Source organism: Rhodnius prolixus, unplaced genomic scaffold (genome assembly GCF_049639745.1).
Source record: "Rhodnius prolixus isolate KJV_2025 unplaced genomic scaffold, Rpr scaffold_15, whole genome shotgun sequence".
NCBI classification, from domain to species: domain Eukaryota; kingdom Metazoa; phylum Arthropoda; class Insecta; order Hemiptera; family Reduviidae; genus Rhodnius; species Rhodnius prolixus.
The window spans coordinates 6883153-6906910 of NW_027411605.1; the positions used below are offsets into that span (position 1 = coordinate 6883153).

General features: G+C 38.4%; 1 protein-coding gene across 5 annotated transcripts; it reads left to right on the forward strand.

The window, feature by feature from the left end:
• The first annotated feature begins 882 nt into the window (after positions 1-882).
• Sesn (Sestrin) lies at positions 883-23659 on the forward strand. 5 transcript variants are annotated; one of them, XM_074129767.1, is made up of 8 exons: positions 883-1312; positions 13697-13876; positions 14920-15102; positions 16879-17131; positions 17458-17732; positions 18481-18671; positions 19080-19224; positions 20477-23659. In XM_074129767.1, exons 1-8 carry the CDS (start codon positions 1292-1294, stop codon positions 20561-20563), a joined length of 1335 nt encoding a protein of 444 aa, XP_073985868.1. In that variant the 5' UTR covers positions 883-1291; the 3' UTR covers positions 20564-23659. The 5 variants fall into 5 exon arrangements, with proteins under 5 accessions (XP_073985868.1, XP_073985866.1, XP_073985867.1 ...); XM_074129765.1 differs by having other exon boundaries at positions 884-1312; positions 17458-17738; XM_074129766.1 differs by having other exon boundaries at positions 884-1312; positions 13703-13876; positions 17458-17738.
• The last annotated feature ends 99 nt before the right edge of the window (positions 23660-23758 follow it).

A 23758-nucleotide genomic window follows, 5' to 3' on the forward strand; every position in this document is an offset into this window, starting at 1 on the left:
GAAAACTAAATTTTAAAAAATAATTTCCGCAAAACAGAGCGACAAGGCCAACTGCTCTTCAGTCTGCATCTACCGCCAATACTTTGTTCTTGTACAAAGCTAATCCTACCAACATAAAGTTGCGCTCCTCCTACTTAAAAGATAGAGGTTAAGAATTCCAGCATAAAGATGATTGAATTAAGAATGAATTTTTTTTAAGTGACTGTTCTGAATGGAGAAGTTAGAGTGTTCGACTGTTCTGGTGTTTCCAACTGGGCCTTACTGCTGAATATATCAAATAAATATTATGGGTGTTGATTCGTGAAGAGCTTGTACAAGAAATTGCCAAGGAAATACTTCCTTGTACAAAGTACTTAGATTCAGCCAACCAAGAAATATGAAGTGAGGGGTTCATCCCTTCTTACATTCAATATATAACGAACACAGGAATTCAGAGACCCAGAGAGGCAGAGAGGAGAACTATATTGAGATATTTAATTATGAATTTTATCAGATTAAATGGTCTGCATTGATGTATAATATCAGTTTACTGGCCAGCAGAGATATGCTGTGCACACACTGAGTTAAGTGCTGTTGTGATGAGAGCTAAGGTTGAACTTTCAAGGACAGAGCATTAGGTGAGATAGACGAGATGTGTTTTCGCTTGAATGTCCAAGATACACTGATAATGATAGTAAATGGTTGTAAGCATGTAATAGGTTAGAAATTGATCATATTAATGAGAAATATTAGTAAATATTAAAAAATTGAAAAGTATGTTAAAATAAAATGAATAGATTGTGTTGGTTGGAAGAGACGGTTGTGTTGCCGGGGGAACTCAGCTGATGCAATAGCGGGCCAATGGAGGGCTGCGGGTCCCCACCACAGCGCCATCGACCGGCCGCTCTCCGGCCAGTCAGTCCGTTCTTTGCCTCCTGCTGAACTGGTCATGTCATAGACAATTACAATGTTGGGCCTATCTACTTTTTTATTCATCCAATAATTAATTCTGTTCAAAGAAATTTTTAGTGTTCATTGATTTATCTTTTGTAAATAAAATTCTGCGCGCTTTGTTTCACCAATTCATTTGTTTTTTAAACCATGACGAATCTCTGGTTGAAATGAATTAGCAATTTTTAAGGAATTAATTTTATTTTCAAATCTTCTTTTTTTCTGTTTTAAAGAGACATAGTTAGTGAACGGCAAGTTATATTCAAATTTCGTAGCCAGTGTCGAATAGAACGGCCTCAACATTCCCATCGCCAGCAGAATAGAGCAGACCGGCTGTGAAGCCGTCGCAGTTCCGGAGGATATGGGACACCACATTACTCATGTAAGTCTCCTCATTCTACCTTATACTTCTTTCTTTTGGCCTTCTGGATCCAACTGTTACTTGAGATCAAAATCTCCGCAACTTGACCTCAAAAATCCCAGTAACTTGACGACAAAATTTCCATAATCACTTCTGTCTCTTTACGGAGGTTGTAACACTTGGAGATTATCTCGGAAATAGCTATTAGGATTCTAAAAAAATATTTATTGCAGTCTTTGGAAAGGTGATTGCTTGTAAGAACCATTACACAGTAAATAGTTGTCATGAATAGGAAGTCAATCTGCCATTCGGTGGTCTGCTCAACTTATAAACGAACTATAAACGGAAATCTCTGTATTTGGATTAAGTAGCGCCTAGGACAATAGATAAGCTTTTAGACAAAATTATCCAGCATTTGGTGCCACTTTTTTAATCTAGTATTTCGAGATGATGTCAAAAAACGGCCCTTAATATCTTTTTAAAAACTTTTTATATTAATTAGACACTTTGAGAAATCTATAACTTTGATCGCTGTTATCTGAAACAGTTTCATAGGCTACTATATTTAAGGCGTTTTTGGTGAAGGGGTAGTTTGTCTTCTCTCTGACTGGCCACTTTAGCGCGAAGTAAAGTTTCGAAACATGAATAGTATTAAGAAATAAAAAGTATCATAAACTTACATAGGAATTGCTGTTTAGTTGATCGAAAGGCCCACTTCGCTGAAGTTACTCCACTAGCAAACTTAAAAAAGTTTCGTACTATTTCTACGATTACCTTTCACACATGACCTGCTTCCTTTCATTGGAAACTTCATCGAAACTCGATCAGGAGCAAGAAGAGTGGTAAGGTTCCCTCTAAGTACCAGTGCAGTACCGACCTGAACAATAATAGTCGAAAGTAAGTAATGTTAATCATTCCACAAATGTGTAGTGGTTCGGTATACTTTACAGAATACATTTTCAGTTTTTAGAGGTTTTTACTTTGTCTGCTCTTTCATTAGAATAAGTTTTGCAATCGTGCAGGTTTAAGACTTGATTTGCCTGAAAATATCAGGAACTGGTTTTCACTAATTGATCTGTTTGTGGGTCTGTCAGGAGTACCCTTCACGACTCTAAATCGAAAAATCGCTGAGTCTTACGCTTTAATGAATACATTTTTTTAGTTTTTTATTTGTATTTTCTCGAAAATTTTCCGATTATTTTTAAAACTGATATTGAGGAATATCTCTTCTATTTTGAGATTTTCTTGGAAACCAAATTTGAGCGGAGCTTCTTAGGATGGCCAAGCTTTCCTCTGAAGTGCCTTTTCAGTCAAATGTCCTTTGTAATGTTAATGAGATTAACTGTACACTATTCCGAGTTAGAGGAATATCAGTCCGACGGAGTGCTTCTTCGAGTTTTCAGTAATTGGCTGGTCACTGGCCTGAGGGTTTCATTTAAACTGGGACATATCTTGTATAAAAACCTAGGTTTGTAACTTTTTCTCAGGAAATCTGGATTTTAGTGGCGTTCTGAGGGATTTTTGGCGCCACTCTTTCTTCAAGCACAGAGTTCGAGCGCTTCGAATGGTGTGCTCAATGGCTTCCTAGTTAGGACCTTAGCATTTAGTTAGCGGTTTGCTATCTTCTTGCTTACCGGAGATGTTTTGTGGTCTGCTGTTTGCTATTAGCGGTTTGATTGACTCTTAAATAATGATTGGCAGCGCTGCGGACGGCGCCTCGTCAAACTATCTCCACTAAAACAATAATGCTAAGTTTACCGTTAAAATTTTCTTCTTAAATACATAAATACGTCAGGAGTGCCACAGCTTGGCACGATCGGCTGTTAATAATTTATCTTTAGTGACTACATCAATGAAAGTAGTGAAATAATTCATACTGCATTCTGCAGTCCACTGAGAGATAGCCTCATTACTTTCTGTAAGTGATTCTCCCAGTTCTAACTTTTCTCCTAAGTTGAAATCTTTATAGATAATATTGATGGATTTGATGCTGCATAACTTATCCAAAAGGAGAGGCTTTTTCTTTGCAAAGGGTATTAATAAAGTATTTATATTTTTTTTTTTTTTTGGCGCATCAACAGCTGAGGTTATTAGCGCCCGGAGCTTTTTCCAGTGCACTGCCGGCCTCCGGACAGTGTTCTCTCGTTACAGACAACACTGTCCATCACCGGACAGTGAGCTGTAAGAAGCTCCTAGGAAGAGAAAATCTAAGGGTCAGCTGCTGGATTCGAACCCGGGACCTCCGCGTGGGAGTCCAGTATGCTAACCTCATAGCTAATCCCTTCCCTATTATATTATTATTATTATGCATCCTACAGTTAGGCCAGCTGTTAAGGATTCCCAAGTACCACTTCAATCTGTTTATTTTTACTTTGTTGAAACATCCTCCTTAACGGGTGTTTCGAGTTTCTCTCGCATCGCAAACTAAATCGTATGTTCTACCCTACAGTCCAGAGTAGTTATATGAAACAAATAAAGTTTTCCTATTACGCTGTAACTATTGTAAGTATAACTACATTGCGCACTTATATTTTAGGAGGAATTCCAGCTCTAAGACAATATGGCTTCAACATCTATATAGAAATATGAGTCCACCTGCATTCTAAAGATAATTCTACAATTGAACTTAAGTTTAGGTTAGATTAGTTGCAGAGAGGATCTGTAGTGTACCTTCCAGATGGGGCCCCGCTGCAAACTGGAAGGACCCTTCCTGACTAAAGCTTGAAGGCACGACTTTTTCTACCCAAAGAGCCGAGACATTTACGTTCTTCACACTGTCAGGAAATCGTTCAATATGTGCACTAGTTTTTCTGGGGGTAGAGCGATGTCTGGGCCATGTGTTTACAGGGACAGCAAGGGGTCTGTCAAGAGGTCTACGATCGTTTGGAGTAATAACCGTGGTGAAGTTGGAACATCTGGCCAATAATGGAACCTTTTCTAATGCAATGCTTTGGAGTAAAATGCTTGACTAAACATTTCTATTTGAATTTGCGGCCGGACTAATGAGAATTGTGAAAATGTTCGCTCTCAACGAATCACAAGGTCAAGTGAAGGTGGAAAAGTGACTTGTCTAAGAGAGTTAGCGATCGAGTAGGCAGTGTAATAACGGATATGAAGAAGGTTTCCTGGATCACGAAATAGTCCAACCAGCGATGGAGGGGGCCCACACACCTTGACGCTTTAGTTTTGTAATCGCTATTTGGAATGGATATCTTAAACACCATCACTGGGATTAACCGTGTTGGTTGGTCTGAACAATCTGGAGGTTGCAGTTAAAATTACGAATGAAGGTTTCGCTAGGTTACACAGAAATGATTTAGCCTCTAAACAATGCTCTCGTAGATCTTCATTTGAAGAGAAAAATCGTGTTTATTTTTAGCGGCGATTTGTCTTTAAACAACTTTCTGATTCAAACTTATTATCAGTCGTTTGCATGAAGCGATCTCATTGTCATCACGTACCTTTTCACCTAGGCTTTCAGCAAACAAATGTAACAGACATCAAGTTGTTTTAATTAAGGAAACCCCACTTTGTGATTGACAGATTCCGCATGTAACCAAGAGGAAGTAAAAGTAGAAGGTCACCTGCGGCTGTGAACCGCATTTTTTGTTTCTTAGCTTTTCGTTTAGAAAACAATCAGTTCAGTGGAGACCTGGATAGTCTGGCATTGCTAACTGTGATGGTTTGTTAAGGTTAAGGCAATGAGTTATTTATCCCGATAAATAGCCGACGGTAAAATAACATTGGGGGAAATGCCTTGCAATCTAATAGCGTCAAAATATCGATATCTAGGCGTGTTGTTTACCAGCCAAAGAGAAGATATGTCGAGGCAAACAGTTTGTTTACCGCGGCTCTTGTTGTTTTAATGAACAATTATTATTCGCTGCCCCCCCCCACTGCTTGGAGCAACAGTAGCTGCTATCTGACTCATTGCACGTTATGTCGCCAGTAAACCCTCATCGAGCACATAATCGCTAATTGCATATATTGCATAGCATCTGGTTCCACCATTTCTGAATGCCAAAAGGAAGTCTGGTGTGAACACTCGATTTCCGGTTAGCGCATAAATTAAACTTTCTCAAAACTTGGAGTTGGTCCTGAAAAGATATTTGATTAGACATTATTAACAGTAGGTGTAATAAGTCTGGATTTAAGTCAATTTGACTGTTACAAGGAGCGGAGATTTTGCATAATAGTTATACAATGCACACGTGAGTTGCTAATGAGGTGAGGCGGAAAGTTTAGCAGATTCAGACGATTCAAGCGTTTTGATAAATGGAATGTTTACTTAATTCTACGCTTCACCGCCCAACTGCCCTTTTGGAATTAGACTTTTAGTGATATCTATTGCCCCTGAAGCCCGCGCAAATGATTTTTCCGGGAAATTGTTTTCAATCAAAATAATTGTTTATTTAAACAAACAGCGCCTTAAAACGTAATAAATACCGTACTAAGAGAAAATGAAAACATGCCATGCACAGTTTTGGCGGGAGAAAGTGCTCCCTCTGTATACGCGCCCAAGTAGGTCTGATTAACAGACGATGCAGGAGGACACGATCGCCACAAGTAACGGGTAGATAAGGAGAAGATCGCGCCATATTGCTGTTTTCTTCTTTTTTGTTGTTTTCATTTTGGCGGGAATAAGTGGAGATATGGCGGGCCTTCCGCGGAGACAAACAAGCCGAAGGTCAGCTGGTGACGAGGCCGAGCATGCGCCGTCCCCACACCCTTATCACCGCCACAGATGCGCGCGCAAGGTCACAGCCAGATAACACTACAGTACTAGCTGCTTAAGTACACTTGATGTATGAAACCATCTAATCACAATTATTCAGAGTTTGGATCTTTATATTCCAAATATTTGTCGATTGTAATTATTTGAGAATTTGGATCTTTTTGTTAGCTAGTATATGGTCAGGATATGGTCTTCAAAGCGCCAGAATTAAATCTTCAATTCATAACAGTCAAGTTAATTTATTCTTCTTCCGGCCCAGCGGTCAATTTAGGACCACTGCCAGCTCAATCATCGCTTCCTCCACTCTGCACGATCATTCGCTTCTCTTCCCCATCTCGCAACGACCTTCCTCACATCCACCTCCACATCATCCAACCATCTCATAGTTAATTATAACAAATTGTTTAGGAGTTTAAATTCTTTAAAATTACCATTAAAAACCTCAAGTACAATTAGCAGCTAACTTATTCCAGTTTTGATTCTTTATGAATACATCCATTATTGGTCCTTTGTATTTGTGGATGGTTCAATTATTTTTGAATCATTTGAGGGTTACCTATTTAAGGAAGACAATTTCAGTTAAGCTAGGGCCAATCATTGCTGGCTTTAGAAAAGATCTATTCTAGATTCAGGTCAAAAAAATTCTTAATTTATATTAACACAACTCGCACAACTATAATTATATTAATTAATCAATAAACTGTTATTAAATCCCTAAATAGAGTTGAAGCACAGAAAATCCCCACTTTAACAGTGTACCAAGTTAAGGAAAACTGTTCAGGCCTTTTTCATGTGAATCGCGAGAAGCTGTATGAAGCATTTAAAAAAGTCTTCTACTTCTGATTACTTTCTGAAAGCCAAGAACGGAAGCTACGACAGTAAGCGTGCTAGTTTGAGTTTCCTATGATTTCCTTCAATAAATATAACATCGATATCAATTTTGTATTTCGAGTTTTTTACCGAAATATCACATTTAAGTCCTCCAAGTCCAAAAAAAAAGTGGTGAAATGTGTGTACGCCAGTGGTTGGTTGGCTGTCGGTGGAGTGCGTATTCAAAAACGGAAACTGGCTGTGAACTCAAATTCGATATTTCGTTTAGTGGCCACCATCGATTCGTCCAAAGAGAAAATAGAGGATTCGCTGAACCGATTTTTTTGTTTCTTTGAGATTTTCTCCAAAACGGCTCCGACGACTTCCTTTGACCTTGGAAGATTAATGGCTCAAAAGTTTGTAACATTTTCCCGGGTCAAATACGATTAAACTTCTTCGGGGCGAATGGTAGGCTATCCTTTGAAGTCCCTTGTCAGGATAATTTATGGACTTATCGCTGTTAAATATTGTTACATGATTAAATATATTCGCAAAATTCTAAATTCGACGAAAATTGGCCGACTGGAATGTATTTCTCGAAGAACTTTTTGTAGTTTTGAACGATTTTTTTTTTTGGAAATGGTTTCTTTAAAGTGAACAACTAGAGTTTCGAAATCAACTGCTTTTTAGTAAAAATTTATTGTTTTAAGAAAACATTATTATGTAAATTGCCGTCTGTGAGTGTTCGCAGCCGATTTTTTTTTAGACATTCCGTTCTGTCTCCAGTATTTTTTGAGTGAATTTGAATCAGAGCGACAGACTAGCGAACGCAGTGAAATCTTGGTTGGTTAGAATGTGAAATGAGTAGCACATGAAGGTAAAGTTGGCTACAAGCCTGCTGGATAGTAATTAGCAAACAATAAGATTTGTGTCACAAGAGTGGGGGGGATTCAGCACACCTCAGCGCTGAATGTTAAGCAACACAATCTCGGTGGTGACGTCAACGCGCTGTGACTCATCCCCGGGCAGCGGGCAGTCTGCTGCCATGTAACCTCTCCTCTCCTCGCCATCACCCCTTCCACAGTTTACCTTATTCAATATTCTTTAATCTTTGCCAGTTGTTCTAAAAAAAAGTTTTGCTCAAATATTAAAATTAATGGCCACCTAAAGAAAGTACGAGCTTTGCTGCAAAGGATCAGAACTCATTGTAACCGAAGTGGATTTTTCAATTATTGGATAATGGCGGTGTTTTTACTTTCCTTTTTCCAAGCCAGATTGGAATAGGCTTAGAATGAGGAATTGCCTGTAGTGGGTTTTCGGTCCTCTGCAGTAGATTTTTATAAAATGGTCAACGCAGTCAACTATAAATGCGCACCTCTACAGGATGTGACAGTAACTAGCAGGCGGAAGTTACCTCACATTTAGATTTTCACGCAAATGGCTTCTAACGTTTGTACCTAACTTTTTTAGATCTTTTTTTTTTATTATTATTATTATTTATTTTCTATGAAATGCTTTTTAAGACAGAACTAAGAAAGTGAACAAGGGTAGGTTTTCCTCCAAAATGTCATTTCATAAATTTGTGCAAGAGTTGAGTGTTTCAAAAATTGAGCGTTGGAATTGAATATGAGATTTTGAACGGCTGCGGCTATTCTGAGAGACATCTGGTTATTAGTAATAACTCAGAGTTGGAAAAAACTGACATTATGAGTGGGGGCAGTGTGCTAGTGCTGGAAGAAGAGGGGCTCGGGACACTCAACAGGTCGCGCCGATCCAGCGGGGCGCAGCCCAGCAGGCTGGCCAACACGCTCCTGGCCGGTTCTGGCAGTCGCAACGTCGCTTCCTAGAAGTGGCCCCCACCACCGGCATCTTATCTACACCGAGCATATCGCCTCTCGCTGATTACTGCTGCATTTAATCTCGAACAGCACACGAGCCTCTTTCCGCCGCCTCCGCACGCTCCCACGGTTATCTATTTCCACCATTCTCCAGGTTTCCATCGAACAGAGAATCTGCCCTTTCTCTCACTGCTAAGAGGAAGTATGATGATCTTGACAGTTGGTCCTTATCGATGTAGATGTTTAGAAATCCCCTGAATGTGTCGCTGTTGAGGATGGCCAGTGCACAGTAGTAGTTTGGGTTTGTAAAAAAGGGCCTTACCCTTAAAAAAACATCCCTTTTCAAGAAAAGAACCCTCTTTGCACAGAAGCTTTTAAGTGGCTGTTGGTTGCATTTCGGCCACAGACAATACACTTTCTAAACCAACTGAAAGGTAGAGTGAACGGTTTAATAAAGTCCAATGTAAGACGTACCCTGTGTAGAGTGTATGCAGTGGGAGTGAGTATGTGTAATGGTGAACTAGAGTTTGCCTGTGGGTTCGCTAAGCCCACTCTACCTCTGCAGTTGTTGTTTGTGACATATGTTGGATATCTGCTGTTGGATTTGTAACCCAACCTGAGCTTCTTCTTCTAACATGAGCCCACCCAACTAAACCGCAAACTGCCAACTAGATATCTCCACAATCGAGAACTAGTAAGCCTGAGAGTGCGCACCAGCTGATCATACCGGAAGTGAACATGTAATTTATTGGGTCGGCTGCAGGCAGCACCAAGCAAACAAAGGTTGGCACACTTGCAATTAATTGTTTAGTTTGAATTGTTGGTTGAAATGTGGTAATTATTGATGTGGCGACGGGACCCCGTATGCGGGAACAATAGACACAGCTGTGCTGGTGTGAGGTCACCGGGCTACAAGTGCCCCCTCCACCTCCAACCGTTACACCGCGCTGTGTGCCACTTTCCGTCCTCAGGGCAAGCCTGGTCCTCTTCTTGGTAATATCTCGCTTCGCGCTTCCACCGTCTAAGTAGAGTAAGTTCTAGCTCCTCTAACCTAGAGGTAGCCGTGCGGGCAGAACCGTTTCAGAAACGAATACAGAAATCAAAGTGGGGTCGTACAGTGAAAGAGATTCACTCTGCCAAACTAACGTCATCCTATTCCTCACCAGTAAGAGGAGGCAGATTTCCTGGATCGAGTTTTCAAGAGAAATAGACTCCGCTTGGAGGTGCCGCAGTACAAAACACTAGTTCTGTGAGAGAGCGTTTTAATGTGCGAATGTTGCACGCTCGCTGGAAGGCTCAAACTTGCATTCCTCACTAGCCTAGTTTCCGGTACTGGCTTTCCCGCGGGAACCAGTTGAAATACCACTTTATTGAATCTAAGATGCTGAAAAAATCAAATAAGAACTTACTGTGATCATTTCAGAATGAAGTACAAAACACAATCGCACTCATAGTCCAACTTGTATGATTGCCTTATTTTGGGGGAACAGTCTACATGGTTGCCTCTCTTAGAGAAATTATTTCTGTCTTCTAAGAGGTAAGAGAAATTTAGAAGAAAGAATGCAGAAGTTGGTGGATGGATGCACTGAAGAAGTATGGGTTTATTCTGGTGCATTTCTTAAGAACCAAACATTTTATCAAAGTTTTGGTCAGTTTTAGATGAACCACTTTTTATGCCAACTTTCCAACTATATTTAGTTAATTATCAGGGCTCTCTAGGAGTTTACAACAACATCTAAACGACGAACAAGAACATCATAAATAATTAATCTAAAACCTAATTAATGTGAAAGCTATTTTTGTTCATCTTTGTCCCCCTCTTCATATTTTATCAAATTCTCAAAATATGTTTTTTAAATATTTACTTATTATATCTTTTATTTAATTTCGTTTCCTCATTTTAGTTAGAGATTGGAGACATTTGTTTCTTTATTATAAGGCATAGAGATTGGATATAATCAGAGATTGCTGTTAGTAGCGGGAAGGGGCACTAAAATGGATTATCATTACTGTCCTGTTCTTTCAAATTTAAATGATTAGCACTGGCGACTATAGAAAGTCGCTCAAAACGTGTAGAAACAGATCTCTCTCAAACTGAACACCAATCAGTTTGCACTATTTCAATGAATTCATCCAATCAGGGCTCATTACAAGGATAATACGCCGTTGCCATAATTCCATTAATCAGCACTACCGTTAGGTTATATGTACCTACCGTATCAGCTATAATTTTATTAATTAATTTACTGAAAATTTAATAGTAAATATTAAAAAATTAAATGCGTAAATACTTTCTATTTTTAAAAGTAAACATTATCAATTTTATACATAATTCACTTTATTCCAATAATTTGAGTGTTTATGCTATTATGTAATTAAATATCATTCGTGCAACAATTTTTCTTCTGCAGTTTTGAGTGGGCAATTAACTCTTGCCTTGTTTCCATTAAACTATCTCTCTAGGACAGTTCGCGCTCGTCAAATAGTTAACATGGAAAAGAGGAAAGCGTAAATTATCTACTCAAATTAGCAGAAATTTTATCAGCACTCATGTTATATCATTGAAAAAATCACTGTATTAAGTTCAATGATTAACTGGTATTTCATATTGAGTATTCGCCTCACCAGTTGTTAATGTTAACGCCTGGGGACTTACTATTACGCCTCCGAGCATGAGAATTTAAAATCCAGTTAGTAAAGGTAAATGGTGCTCTGGTTTTTTTCTGCTTTGGAGAAAGGCTATAGTGAGGGGTGGCACAGTGACAGCTAGACCCGCAGTGCAGGTTGGTACACCTGCCGATGTAACCTGCTCGCTGATAGCCTACAGCCGTCACTCGCCTTATCACTATTTTCGTATTAAACGTGCTTTTATTAATTCTTTGTGTCGGAATGAGTCATTAACAACTGATGGTGAGCACACTGATTGCAATTAGTAATCACGTTATCTGTAGCTACTGATGGCAGGGTGTCGTTATAGACTGATGTTTGCCATTGTTCAGTGTCTAATAATTATTCAGTATTTCTTAGAGTTAGTAGACCAGGTCCTCGTCTTATATGTTCAAATATCGTAAGTATAATTTTTAAATTATGTCAACACTATTGAATTGACTTGTAAGTTAATTTCTTTACTTTGTAGAAATTTTCTATTGCAATCTGCTATACTTTTTATGACATTCATTTAAAGAATAGGATGATTTACAAACAGGTGGATCTAGATAGATCTACCTCTACATTCTTTCCACTCTTATGATTGAACTGCAAAATATAACTAAAATAATTTTCCACAAAATGTTTGCAATATAAATGCTTTACATATTTTCTTCTTTATTATACGAAGTTTAAAGGAAATGGTTGGAGATAATTTGAATGGAAATCAATTTTCTAAATGCCGCATTTCCTTTCTCTTTAAGGATTTTTAACAAACCTTGGTTGAGGTTGTGATTTCTCTGTGTGCGAAACAAATCTAATGTAAATCAAGCAAACATCTCCATTTACGTAGTTCAATTTTTTAGCAGAAGCTATAAAGGAGGGTTGTCCTTTATTTTAAAGAAAATTTGGGAATTTTATCTTTTGTAGAAAAAGAGAAAAAAATTGTCAAAGTTGGGTGTTTTTCAACGTTACGCTTTTTCGTGCAGTTTTTGACGATCAACCCTTTTACAACTGTCCTACCGGACAGTTTTAATGCCTCAACTTCCTGTTTTGAATGGGCCTCATGAGGGGCTCTGACTGTTACTTGGCGATCACGATCTTTCAGCTGGAAGTTTGATTTCTAGAACGGTATCCTCTACTTTTATTTTCTCAGGAACGACTCGTGACGATTTCTTTTTAAACTCTAAACATTATCCCTGAAAAATTCCAATACGGGCATTTCTGGGAGAGTGAATGGGGGAACTGGTTTGAACTTCCGGTTCTTAGACAATCGAGAGGTTGGCAATTTCTGTTCTGGACTAGGTCTGCAGTTTAGTGAAGATAAGATGGTTCTGGAGGGTGCTAGGGAGTCTCTTTTTCTTCAGAGGATAGCTATATTTAAGGAACTTGTGTTAAGAGCAAAACATGCAGAGAGGAGTCCAAGTTAAGAAAATATTAGGACTAGAAGTTAGTAAGAGAAGTGTGACGAATCCAGCTTCACTTGGTTGGAGGGACAAAAACCGGTCCGCGGGCTGCAGACATGTCAGCTGGGCAGGCCTAGTAGAAAGTGATGTACTTTCTCGAACGGCGAGGTAGTGGCAGCGCCAAGCCCAAGTAACTCAGCTGTTTTCCGCCCTCCTCCGCCCCTTCACCTGACACATGTTTCCTGTTGCTGTTTTCGCACTCCCAATGTGCGCAAGTACCACTTTAAAGTTAATTTTCAAATTCAGGAGGCAGTATGAATATCCAAGTCACACACTTTCAACTTGAGTGGCGGCTCGTTAAAGGAGTGTCAGGGTTCATAACTCATTCCTTGAATACCATTTTTATGCCGATCTTTATGGGAATCAACCGAATGATATTTAGGAATTACCACAATATGACTCAATGCATTTTTTTGCTCTTTCATGATCTGCGACTTAGCAAAGAATAGCCTTCTAGGACTCACGAGGTTACCCACCGCCAAAGCAATAGTCCCCATTGATTTTATTTCGCCGATTCCATTCGGATTCAAAATTAACAACTTATTACATGACTAATTTTCATCAAAATACGTACTTTCGCGTTCGCGTTCACTCCTTGTAAGCGGAAGTATTGTGATCATGCAGATCTTCTGCAAAATACAAGTTCTGCGACGTGTAATAAAACTATTTTCAAGAATTTGACTTTGTGTGTGTGGAGCATTTCTCAAACAACGCATTTCGCAGAATGTTTCATTTCTTACATATAATTTATATGCTTTCCCCTAATTCTAAGTTTCATGTAATTTGCATAAATAACATAACTTGCGGAAGGAACCAGGATTTTGGTTATGAGTAGTATCTAAATGCGCTGCAATTCGAACTCACTTTGTCATTTGGTTTACTCTGACAAGAATAAATAGAACACTTGCAGTTACAGGCCTCACACATGTTGTTCATCGATGCATTTCTCCAGAGCAACCGACTGGACGAGATTGGTCAGGTGATGGGTTACCACCCAACCTATTTGGACGTCTTCCTGCGCACCCAGCACTTCATTCTCAAGGGTGACGGACCGCTGCCCTACGATTACCGCCATTTCATCGCCATCATGGTAGGTTCCGCCATTGCTTATTTCTCTAATTTTAGTCACAAATTTATTTCAAGAATCAGCTAGTATCCTACTTGGCACTTTTAACCCCTTGATGAGATGCACCACGCCGTTGGTGAGCTAGGGTAATAATGAAAAATCGCCGGAAGCTATGATTTGGCGACGCGTGTGAGTTTCGAGCGGATCTGTTTGCAGCTTAGCGATCTCAACCAGAAGTACTAACCGAATATTTTTTTCACTTTTTTGCAGTTCTCTCGAATCCGCTCAAGCACCATTCTACACTTAATACTTCGAAACTCGAGTATTCTTTGCACACAGATCCGCCACGTTTATTTGAAACATTTGGCCAGGAGAATTTGATTAAAGGTATTCTAGCAGAGGGACTTTTCTTTTACGTGCCATTTCGGCTTTATGCACGGCTATCATTTATATTTGTTAACATTTTATGGTAAATGTATTGCCAAAATTCCTATTTCCATTTAATTTCTTTCACAGAAATATCACTTCACTGGACATACCACCTCTTTTAGTGAATTTTTTCGAGAAGGGCCCCGACGATTTCCACTAATCTTTGAAAATAGATTTCATACATTTTCATTTATAATAATTGTTGTTGGAAAATTCTGTAAGGGCAGTTTCAGGGGAGGTATTCTCCCTTGAAGTCTCACTAAGTATAACTTATGGTTTTAAAACTACATCTTTTAGTAAGAAGAAAACGTCTTAGCAGGAAGTAAGTAAAATTCAAAAAACTGAGAGGGAAGGAAGTGCCAGTTGGAACATTGAGGAGTAGGTAAAGTGGAGGGTGTTTAATTGATGATCAGCGTGGCGTCGCTGCGGCAATCAGCCAGAACTGAACTGATTGTGATAGTAGAGTCGCAGAGTGCGGGTTTGCATCATTGGAAACAGTAATCAAAACCATCGCTAATTATTATTTAAGTCACACAATCTTTATGTGAACATAGTGCAGTTGGAATAGTTAGCACTGTTAGAGATATGAGTTGTTTTCATCTGAAATTACGTATATTTTTGTTTTTGTTTAATTCCAGGCGGCCGGCAGACACCAGTGTAGTTACCTGATAAACTCGCAGAAGCAGGAATTCCTCGTGCAAGGTGGTGACCAGAGCTGGCTTCTAGGATTAGCGCACATTCCGCAGAAATTACGCGATCTGTACGAAATCAATAAGGTTCTGGCACACAGACCCTGGCTGCTCAGTAAACATCACATACAGGTAAATGTCAGACTGGTCAGACAGGTTTGTGTGAGTTAGGTGAGACAATGGCTAGCCAGGTAAACCTCCACTGACCATCAGAAGATTTGTTGCATGTAGATCTCCTGTTTTCTTTCAAAACAATAGAAAAAAATTAAGATTGAAAACCGTTAAAAACTTAAAAAACAAAACCTCACATTGGTGACAGAGCGTTATCCACGTGTAGACAAAGATAATTTGCAACCTGCGCAAATAGCCTGTCCATGGGCCATTAGCCTGCAAGTTATCTGCAACAAATACGCTGAATTGAAAATTTGAAACTGAAATTTGAATTGAAACTGAAATTTGAGTTCCAATTCTAATGATTTTTTTACTCTTTTAAACCTTCATTTTTTTTGCCAATCATGATTAATCCATCCTCTGTTCGATTGACAATCCTATTGAAGGACTATTTTGAATCGCCTCGATTTTGAGGCTAAATGTTTTCCTAAAAAATTATTTAGAGGCATCTCGGAGTGTAACAAAGGGAGGTTGAGCAATCCGAAAGCTGTAGACATTGGCCAGCGTCATGTACCACACGATCTCATGTTGAAAAACAACAACGCTAGACGGGAGAGCTTGTGCGGTTGCTAGGCGACCTAACCTATTGCCCCCACTCGTCGCACTCCCAAGGTTCTGCTCAATTTAAATCCACACTTTTGTTGTTGTTTTGATCGCATTTCGTGCCGCCATTTAATCTGAATGTTTATTGCGGAATTAATTAGCCTCTTTACAAATATAGCTCACGTTAATAAATTTAAATCTCATTAGAATATAAATAATATTGTTGGACAGTATTATCTGCGTATCTAAATGAACTTGACACATTTGCATTCTGAGCACTACCAATACGCTTTGTGGTTTTAGCAGAGGCTTAAATTTTGCGATCGCGTCCTTTTTTTCTGTTCACAGGAAGTATCGTGATCGTGTTTATTTTCAATTTGGGGTTTTCAACGGATACACATGTTTTCAGTTCAAAAAAGATGTTCAAAGACAAAAGCGGATAATCGCAGATACATCAAACTTAATATTCTGTTTTTGTGCGACCGCGGGTCCTGACAATAGCATTTCAACCAAATCGCCCATTAGGAAGGGCAGTTCATCAGGGAAGGACATTGCAGTATCTCCAGCAGAAAGAAATGTTGCAAAATTAAGATATTCTAATTGTAGGGGAACGGCAAGTGGGGATTAAAAGTTCGCCAATCACTGCAGAGTATATGTATCTCAGATCATCCTGCCACAACTAACTCCACACTAATCCAAGTTACCCACTTGTGTCTATTAAATATTTTGCACCTGTTATTCTATTTGTTCATGGCTGATATCATCCTTTACCTCAGCTACCTGGCTGTTGCACACTTCCTCAGACTTTTACCCACCTCAATTTCAATTCCTTTTTCTGAACAATTTCCTTCAACTGGATAGGAACGCGGGAATCCACTACACTAACCACTAAGCTAATCCCTTCCCTAAACTAATATTATTATTGTTTGGAGGCTCAGCTTTATTAATGAGCAAGGGAAGAGATTTTACTTAATTTATTATTTAATATTAATATTTTACTGAAATTAGCTGTAACGTAGAAAAAGATTTGACATTATCATGTTATTTGAATCACAAGCACAAGGACAGTTTTTTTAGAAGTGACCCAATCTAGCAGATGTAATGTATCCACATACCACTAATTCTATTGCGACTCTCGTGTAAGCCAGATATCAAACACAGATAGTTGGCACTGATTGTTGTTTGAACATTTAGAAGCTGACGAAAGGCTGTGATAGATGGTCCCTGGCGGAGGTGGTGCACGCTCTGGTGCTGCTGGCGCACTTCCACTCACTGTCCAGCTTTGTGTTCGGCTGCGGGGTGTCCGAGCAGAGTGACCAGGAGGAGGCCGGCGCAGCTGGAGGAGTGCGCCCCAGGACCATGTCTGAAGCGGAACGATCTCCAATCGGCAGTCCGCAAGACCAGCCTAGTCAAACCGCAGACGGTCGCAACGGAACTGTTGCAAATGGTAACGGAAGTTATTCTAATTTGTTTGGTTCTTCTCGATGTAGCTAACGATATCTAGGGAATAAAATACAATAGAAATGCCTCCTATATAGTAATTAAAACTTTAAAATTTAAAAACCAGAATTGTTACTTCATAAATAGATTTACTTTCCTTTTTTTGAGATAATTTCAAAAATGGCGCATACAATTTCTCTTAAATTGATTGTAGATCACAAGTTTTTAGTTGAATAATTTTTCTAACAAAATGTCTTTTGGCATTTTGAGGTGTTCAAGAATGTGTGAGTGTCCAGAGCATTGTAGCACTCTATCTGGTTGTGTATGTTGCAGAGCCGTGGGCCGAGGTTGGCGTGGACACCCTGATGGAGCGCATGAAGTCGCTAGCAGAACGCACCCAGGAGGAGTGCTCGGAGAGCGAGATGGCCAAACGTTTCGAGCGGGTGGAGAATCAGTCGGCGGAACTGCTGCCCGTCGCGCCGCCTCTTCCGCTGGCAGACGGCAGTAGTGACAAGTGCTGCGCTATAGGCCAGTTTGTGGATGACCCGGGCTTTCTGTATGAAGATTTCGCCAGGAGGTCGGACGCCTCAGTTATTCCCACATTTAGGGTACAGGTGTGTTCTATACTACTGCACTGCATTCCGCTTCTTCTGCACTTCTAAATCTTCACTTACTCATCATTTTCATTACCCCAAAACACCCTTTTGCTGGCCAAACTAGCAGATAGTTTCCAATTTTTCCTAATGTTCTTCTCAATGAATATAAAGATAAAGGTCTACCCCAGTTTTAAGTTTAGAAATGGCCTAAATAACCGTAGTTATCACCCCAAACATCTTTTTACTGTCCGAACAGATAGTGGCTGATTTTTCTTTCCTTACAATAGGCATGTTCTGTTAGAGAAAGCGAGAGAAAAGTCTGTACTCCTAACTGAGAAGACAGTAAGTGAACTGCAGAAGGTGAAGCTGTAGGCTCTACCAAGTTATGGCGCAGAGAGTTTCGTGGAGTACCTTTTATTTTCGTTAGATTGAAACACTGGTCTGTGTCTAGATAACATCGCACTAAATCATTGGCATTTTCAAAACACAGTCGTGAACAAATTTACAATTTTTCAATTCATTCCAGAGATGAGTTTAAAAAAGAAAATGTCATGATAATTTCATTTCAGTTAATTTTCATCTGATAGCACTGCACGGGCATGCACTATATTGCAGAATAGTGAACTTACTAAAGGTTTGCCTGTGCAGAGACTTGGAAGTAAGAATAGAATTAAGAGCTAATGACTCATTAGCAGAGCTAGCCTAGAAATTTGGAACTATTGCAACCCAAAATAAAATCTTTTATTTCATTTTCCCCCAGGATTATTCATGGGAGGATCATGGCTATTCTCTAGTCAACCGTTTGTACAACGACGTAGGCAATCTCTTGGATGAAAAATTTAAAACGGCCTACAACCTGACGTACTATACAATGGGAGGTCGCCGAGATGTGGACACTTCCAAATTCAGAAGAGCTATTTGGAATTATATTCAGTGCATGTTTGGAATTAGGTATCTACTTACTTAATTGCACCATTTTTTTCTTCTTTTTTTAACATAAGATTGTGGTGAAAGTGGTTGCCAAGACTTGTAGCGCGAACTGATATCCTCTAAATGTAGAACTAGTAGAAATTATTAGACCAGAGACCTCAATAGAGAAGGTGGAATAAATAAGAAACTGACTTTTACAGACCTCCACAAATTGCATTCAAATTTTGGGTCGCAACATCTCACGCTGTACAATTTTATTCAATTTGAATTCATAATAAAGGTGAAATGCGCAGGTTGATTTAATACTGAGAAGAAATAGTTCTCATTACACTCATTGCAGCCTGAAGATATCATCACTGTATCCTCTAATGAGCAACTAAATGTTAGCAGCTAGTCACTACTTAACAACTTACTCATTCCTAATTACAGACATGACGATTACGACTACGGCGAGGTAAATCAACTGTTAGAGCGGTCGCTGAAGGCGTTCATCAAGTCTGCATGCTGCTACCCAGAGAGGGTGAACAAGGTCGACTACGACAAAGTTCTCCGGGAGTTCAGACATAGTGAAAAGGTAATTGTATACTTGCCTTCCTGTTATTCGTATTTCTCTCAGGTGCGGTGAGACAATCGCCTTTGAGTAAGAGGAAGTAGTATTGCAAGCGTAAAATTGTCTCCTTTAACCGGAAAGTACACGTTTTGAGGTCAATCTGTGGAAGCTCTAACTTCCTATTTGAGAGGACCCTACTTATTCTCACAAACATGGACTGTGGGGTGCGACTCCTTGTCTAGATCTTGGATTTTATTCAGTGGGTAGTAACGTGCCTTATCCGGGTTCAAATTTCGCTGCCCTTAGGATCGCTCTCCCTAGAAGCTTATTACAGCTCACTGGCCGGTGGTTATCTGAAAGGAGAAATCACTTCCGGACAAAATACATAATCTAAACATAATGAACAATAATGCGAAATCTATGTTCAGATATTCAAGTAAGTGAGAATGCAAAACATGGCAATAAATTGAATTTCAGAAATCTGGTTGTTTTATATTTTATTTTAATGTTTTTTATTATTTTATTACATTTGAGATTAATATTGATAACTATATTAAAAGCTAGCCATTAAAATAACTTTATCAATTAATTGATTAAGCTGAATTCGTTTAATGTTAACTTCTAACAAATATCCAATATTTCATCGTCGCAGCCCATTTATTTTCATTTATTTAATTTATACCTAGTGTTGACGTCAGACATTTCTTAGCCAAGTAATGTTACGTGGATTTAGCTAGAATGCAGCATTTTATCTACATAAAATGAGACTGCCACACAAGGCCATTACATTTTGTCGCTATTCTGATTAGAAGTTTCGGTTAATCTGACATTTTAATTTAAATACATACATTTCGGATCTCATCTTTACAATAAGTTACAATAATCCTGAAGAGTTTGTGAAGTAAGAAATTAAATTATACAATGTATAAGTGGAATGAGTTTTGCCTCTCTTGGTCATAGAGAAAAAAAAGTAAAGTAATGCCTATTTTCTCAGGCGGGGCTTAACGTCCAACTATTAATTAGGTGTCGTGGACGGAGGCGACTAGCAAACATACTTTACTGTAAATTTCTTTTATTAACTTTTAAATAAAATCCAAGGCCTAAGACCAGGGGAATCGAACCCAGTACCACAATACATAATAGCTGCGCAAGCCTCGCCTCTAACCGCTCGGCTACCGCTCTTATAAATCATTTTACCGGAGCAGTTAAATATAAAACAAGTTGTTGATGTTGTATCAGATTAGCGTGGATGTATTAATTGATCACTTCTGTACAGGTGCATGTGAACATTATGATCCTGGAAGCTCGAATGCAAGCAGAACTGCTGTACGCTTTACGTGCTGTCATGCGCTATATGACGTAAGACCAGTGCTGAGCTGCCCCTTGGCTGCAACTTTCACCTTATTTACTTTTAAGTTGAACAATGGAAACTCAAGTCAGTTATTTTAAAGAGAAGAAAATTTGTAATCATGCGAAAAAAAAAAGAAGTTAAACAATATACAAAAAGTATAATAAAAAATTTATTTGTTTGACAATTTAGATGGTTAAATAATATAGTCGGCTCGGAGACAGAGACGTAAATCAAGACTACCTAAGATTTATATCAGATTTCCTTTATTTTATATAAATACAAATATAAATATAATAAAATATATATTATGGTTATTTCGTTGAATTGTTCAGCGATGTGATTTATTTTAATTATAATATTAAAGTTCTGTTGGTTTATTCTTTATTTTAGAACAAAGTGAAAGGTGTAAAGTTTATTTGAGAGCTGCGTTATTCAGGAATTGTTTAAAAGAGTGAGGATGAGCATCTAGTGTGTCATATCTGATGGAAAACATTCATAAGAATAGTGGATTAATAATATGGAATTATAGTTCGACAACTTGGACAACTATCGGTTTCAAATGAACCTACTGTTGGTTTGGCTGCTCATGGCTATATCCTTCAGAGGCTGCAGGTCTCTCATGTCCAGTGTTAATATCCCAAGAACAGGGAACTGGTCTGCTAGTGAACATTTTCAGATCTTCGCTAGCATGTACTCCTTGTCACATTACTGGATTCAAGATTCCATGAGTTTTTCTAAGGAGACAGTGACAGTAGATTAGACAGATTAGTTAAGATCATGGAGCGGTCTCTTCCGGCATGAAAAGCTTCCCCCTTTTTAAAAATGTAGTCTTTAAACCTCCTCCAAACCCTCAATTTTTTTGGGCATGTTCTCCAAGTCTGACGGATTATAAACGGCATATGGCCAGATTGAAGTTTGCCAGCCCTACGATCGCCCACCTAATGTGCTCCCCATGGCCCAAACTTTTTTTCCCTACTTAGGTAGCAGGATGTCAAGAAACTTAAAACTTTTAATACTAGTCCCTGCTTCCTGTGTGAGGGAACTAATGGGAACCTCCGGAACAGGCACTCCTGGCTTCCAGAACACTCATAAGTACACGACATTTAGGAAGCCAACTCAAAAATAAATGATCTCCTTCACGAAACTGATTCAATTTACTAATCCACAACTAAACTCTGACCATCTAAATAGCTATCACTGTTTTCCATCCACAGTAGCACCACCATGCTTGAAGCATTGAAACTATTCACATTTCTTTTTTTAAGAAAAGTATAAGTAAATGTAGTCACACCAGAGCACCGGTTTGGAAAAGTTCGTATTTATATGAGCTATGCGTTACTCAAGTCTCCAAGTTGTCGAACTATGTCTGGGTACCAGGTCGTGTTGTACCAACAATTGTATCTCTCTGAAATTTACATTTCAAATTGAAAGTTAATTATAGTCTGAATAAAATTTTTGGAAAAACTGTATTTTAGAGATGTATTTTTTAATTACTGAGATATTGTAAGCCAAGAAGCATTGATTGTTTTTAGACTGATTTTTATTTCGTTTTTCTTCTTCTACTTTTTTCAAGATAATAGTTATGTTTATAACTTCCATTTGTTTCTACCTGCTAGAATATAGCTTTGTCTAGGATATGGAGGATGATTTTGGGACACGCAGCAGTAGTAGCGCCTTGTCCTATTCTTTCCTCTATTCAGAGGGTTGTGAATAGAACACTTGTGAGGCTTGCCAACTTTGGCAAATCCAAAAAGCCCATTCGGTAAAAAAAAAAGCACAGCCTACACCGCCAACGTCCAGCCTTTTGTCAAAAATATTGATGATCTGACGGCAGTTCGATCAATTCCACTGTCCTATTATTTTCAGTAATATTGACGATAAGTTTAATCGTTTAGTCTCAGTTAAAACTACGAAGAAAATAGCCGTTATCCTGGAAATGGTTTTGCTCCTAAAACCTTAACTGCACAGTTTTCGTTAAGGTCGGTCAGCAATAGATGCAGTGTTTATTTCAATACAATGAAATTTTAGCCAATTTTCTTGGCTTTTAAGTACAAATTTGTGAGTTGTTAAAGTTAATCTAACATTAAACCAATCCGAAATCGTTGAAAATGTGGTTTGGTCTGCAATGCTATGTAATATCATTGATTTTATTTGTCGTCGCTGATGTCCTTTTTCAAATTTCTGCCGGGGCTTCGGATTTTCATCCATAACCTTTAATTATGTATGGAAATCCGAAACCTGGCAGAAATAGAAAAAAGATGCATGCCACAAGAGAAACCAACGACATTGTTGTTGATCTTGCAGTGCCATATCGCCTAATAGCCATGGCTGAACACTTTGCCTAAAATCACCTAATGTCCAAAAACATATTACAGTTTAAATTTATGGCAGTGGAAGCGTATTCATAGTACCTTTGTTTTGTCCCAATATGGCGAATTTAAAACTTTTTTTTTTTCTAAAATATGAAAATCTAAAGTATTTGTAATGTTTATTTTTTCAATTTCATTTATTTTTTAATTAAACAACGTTTATTGTTGCAGAAATTTTATACGATATTGTGAGATTTGTTTGTTTCACAAGGCGCGCTACTACCTAAAGTGGGAGTCAGTGTTTTGAACTGTGATTTATTTGCGAACTTGTCAGCGGAAAATTTGCTTAGTTTCCTGTTTTGAAAAAGAAGGGGACAGAATATTGTTAAACGTGATTTTGTTTTTGTTTTTTTTAAGAATGTGATAGCCGCGAGCTTCAGGAAATTTTGTATAAATGGGGCCCGAATAGTCATTCAGAAAGATGGTACTTTATTAATAAAGATTATTTTTTATAAGTTTTGAGTTAAAATATCACTCTAAAATCCCACCTGTAGTAAGTTTTATTTTTCTTTTATTGTGTATATGCAAGTGATATTGGTCTGTGAATTAAAAAAAATAATAGAATAAGAAATGTTTTTACGAATATAAAAATGGAGCATGTTTGTTTAGAATAGTCGGCCGGCAGAGGCAAGAATTATTACAGTTGGAAACTAATAGATAAGTGTGAGACCAATGTTAAATCATCATTTATATTATTCTACTTTTTGAATACATACGATTGTAAAAAAGAAAGCAAAAACCTAAGTTTATTTCAATTTCCTTATCCAAAATAAAGAGTCGTTTATGACAGAGCGTAAAAAGTTATTTAAACTCCAACTTAACTTAAGAAAGTCAAAAA

Bases quoted from the DNA above. Each gene is read 5' to 3' on its own strand.
- Sesn (XM_074129765.1), top strand. From the start codon at position 1,292: ATGGGACACCACATTACTCAT. The intron at 15,103-16,878 runs GTAAATGTCAGA...TTGAACATTTAG, and splicing joins TCAGTAAACATCACATACAG to AAGCTGACGAAAGGCTGTGA. The intron at 19,225-20,476 runs GTAATTGTATAC...ACTTCTGTACAG, and splicing joins AGTTCAGACATAGTGAAAAG to GTGCATGTGAACATTATGAT.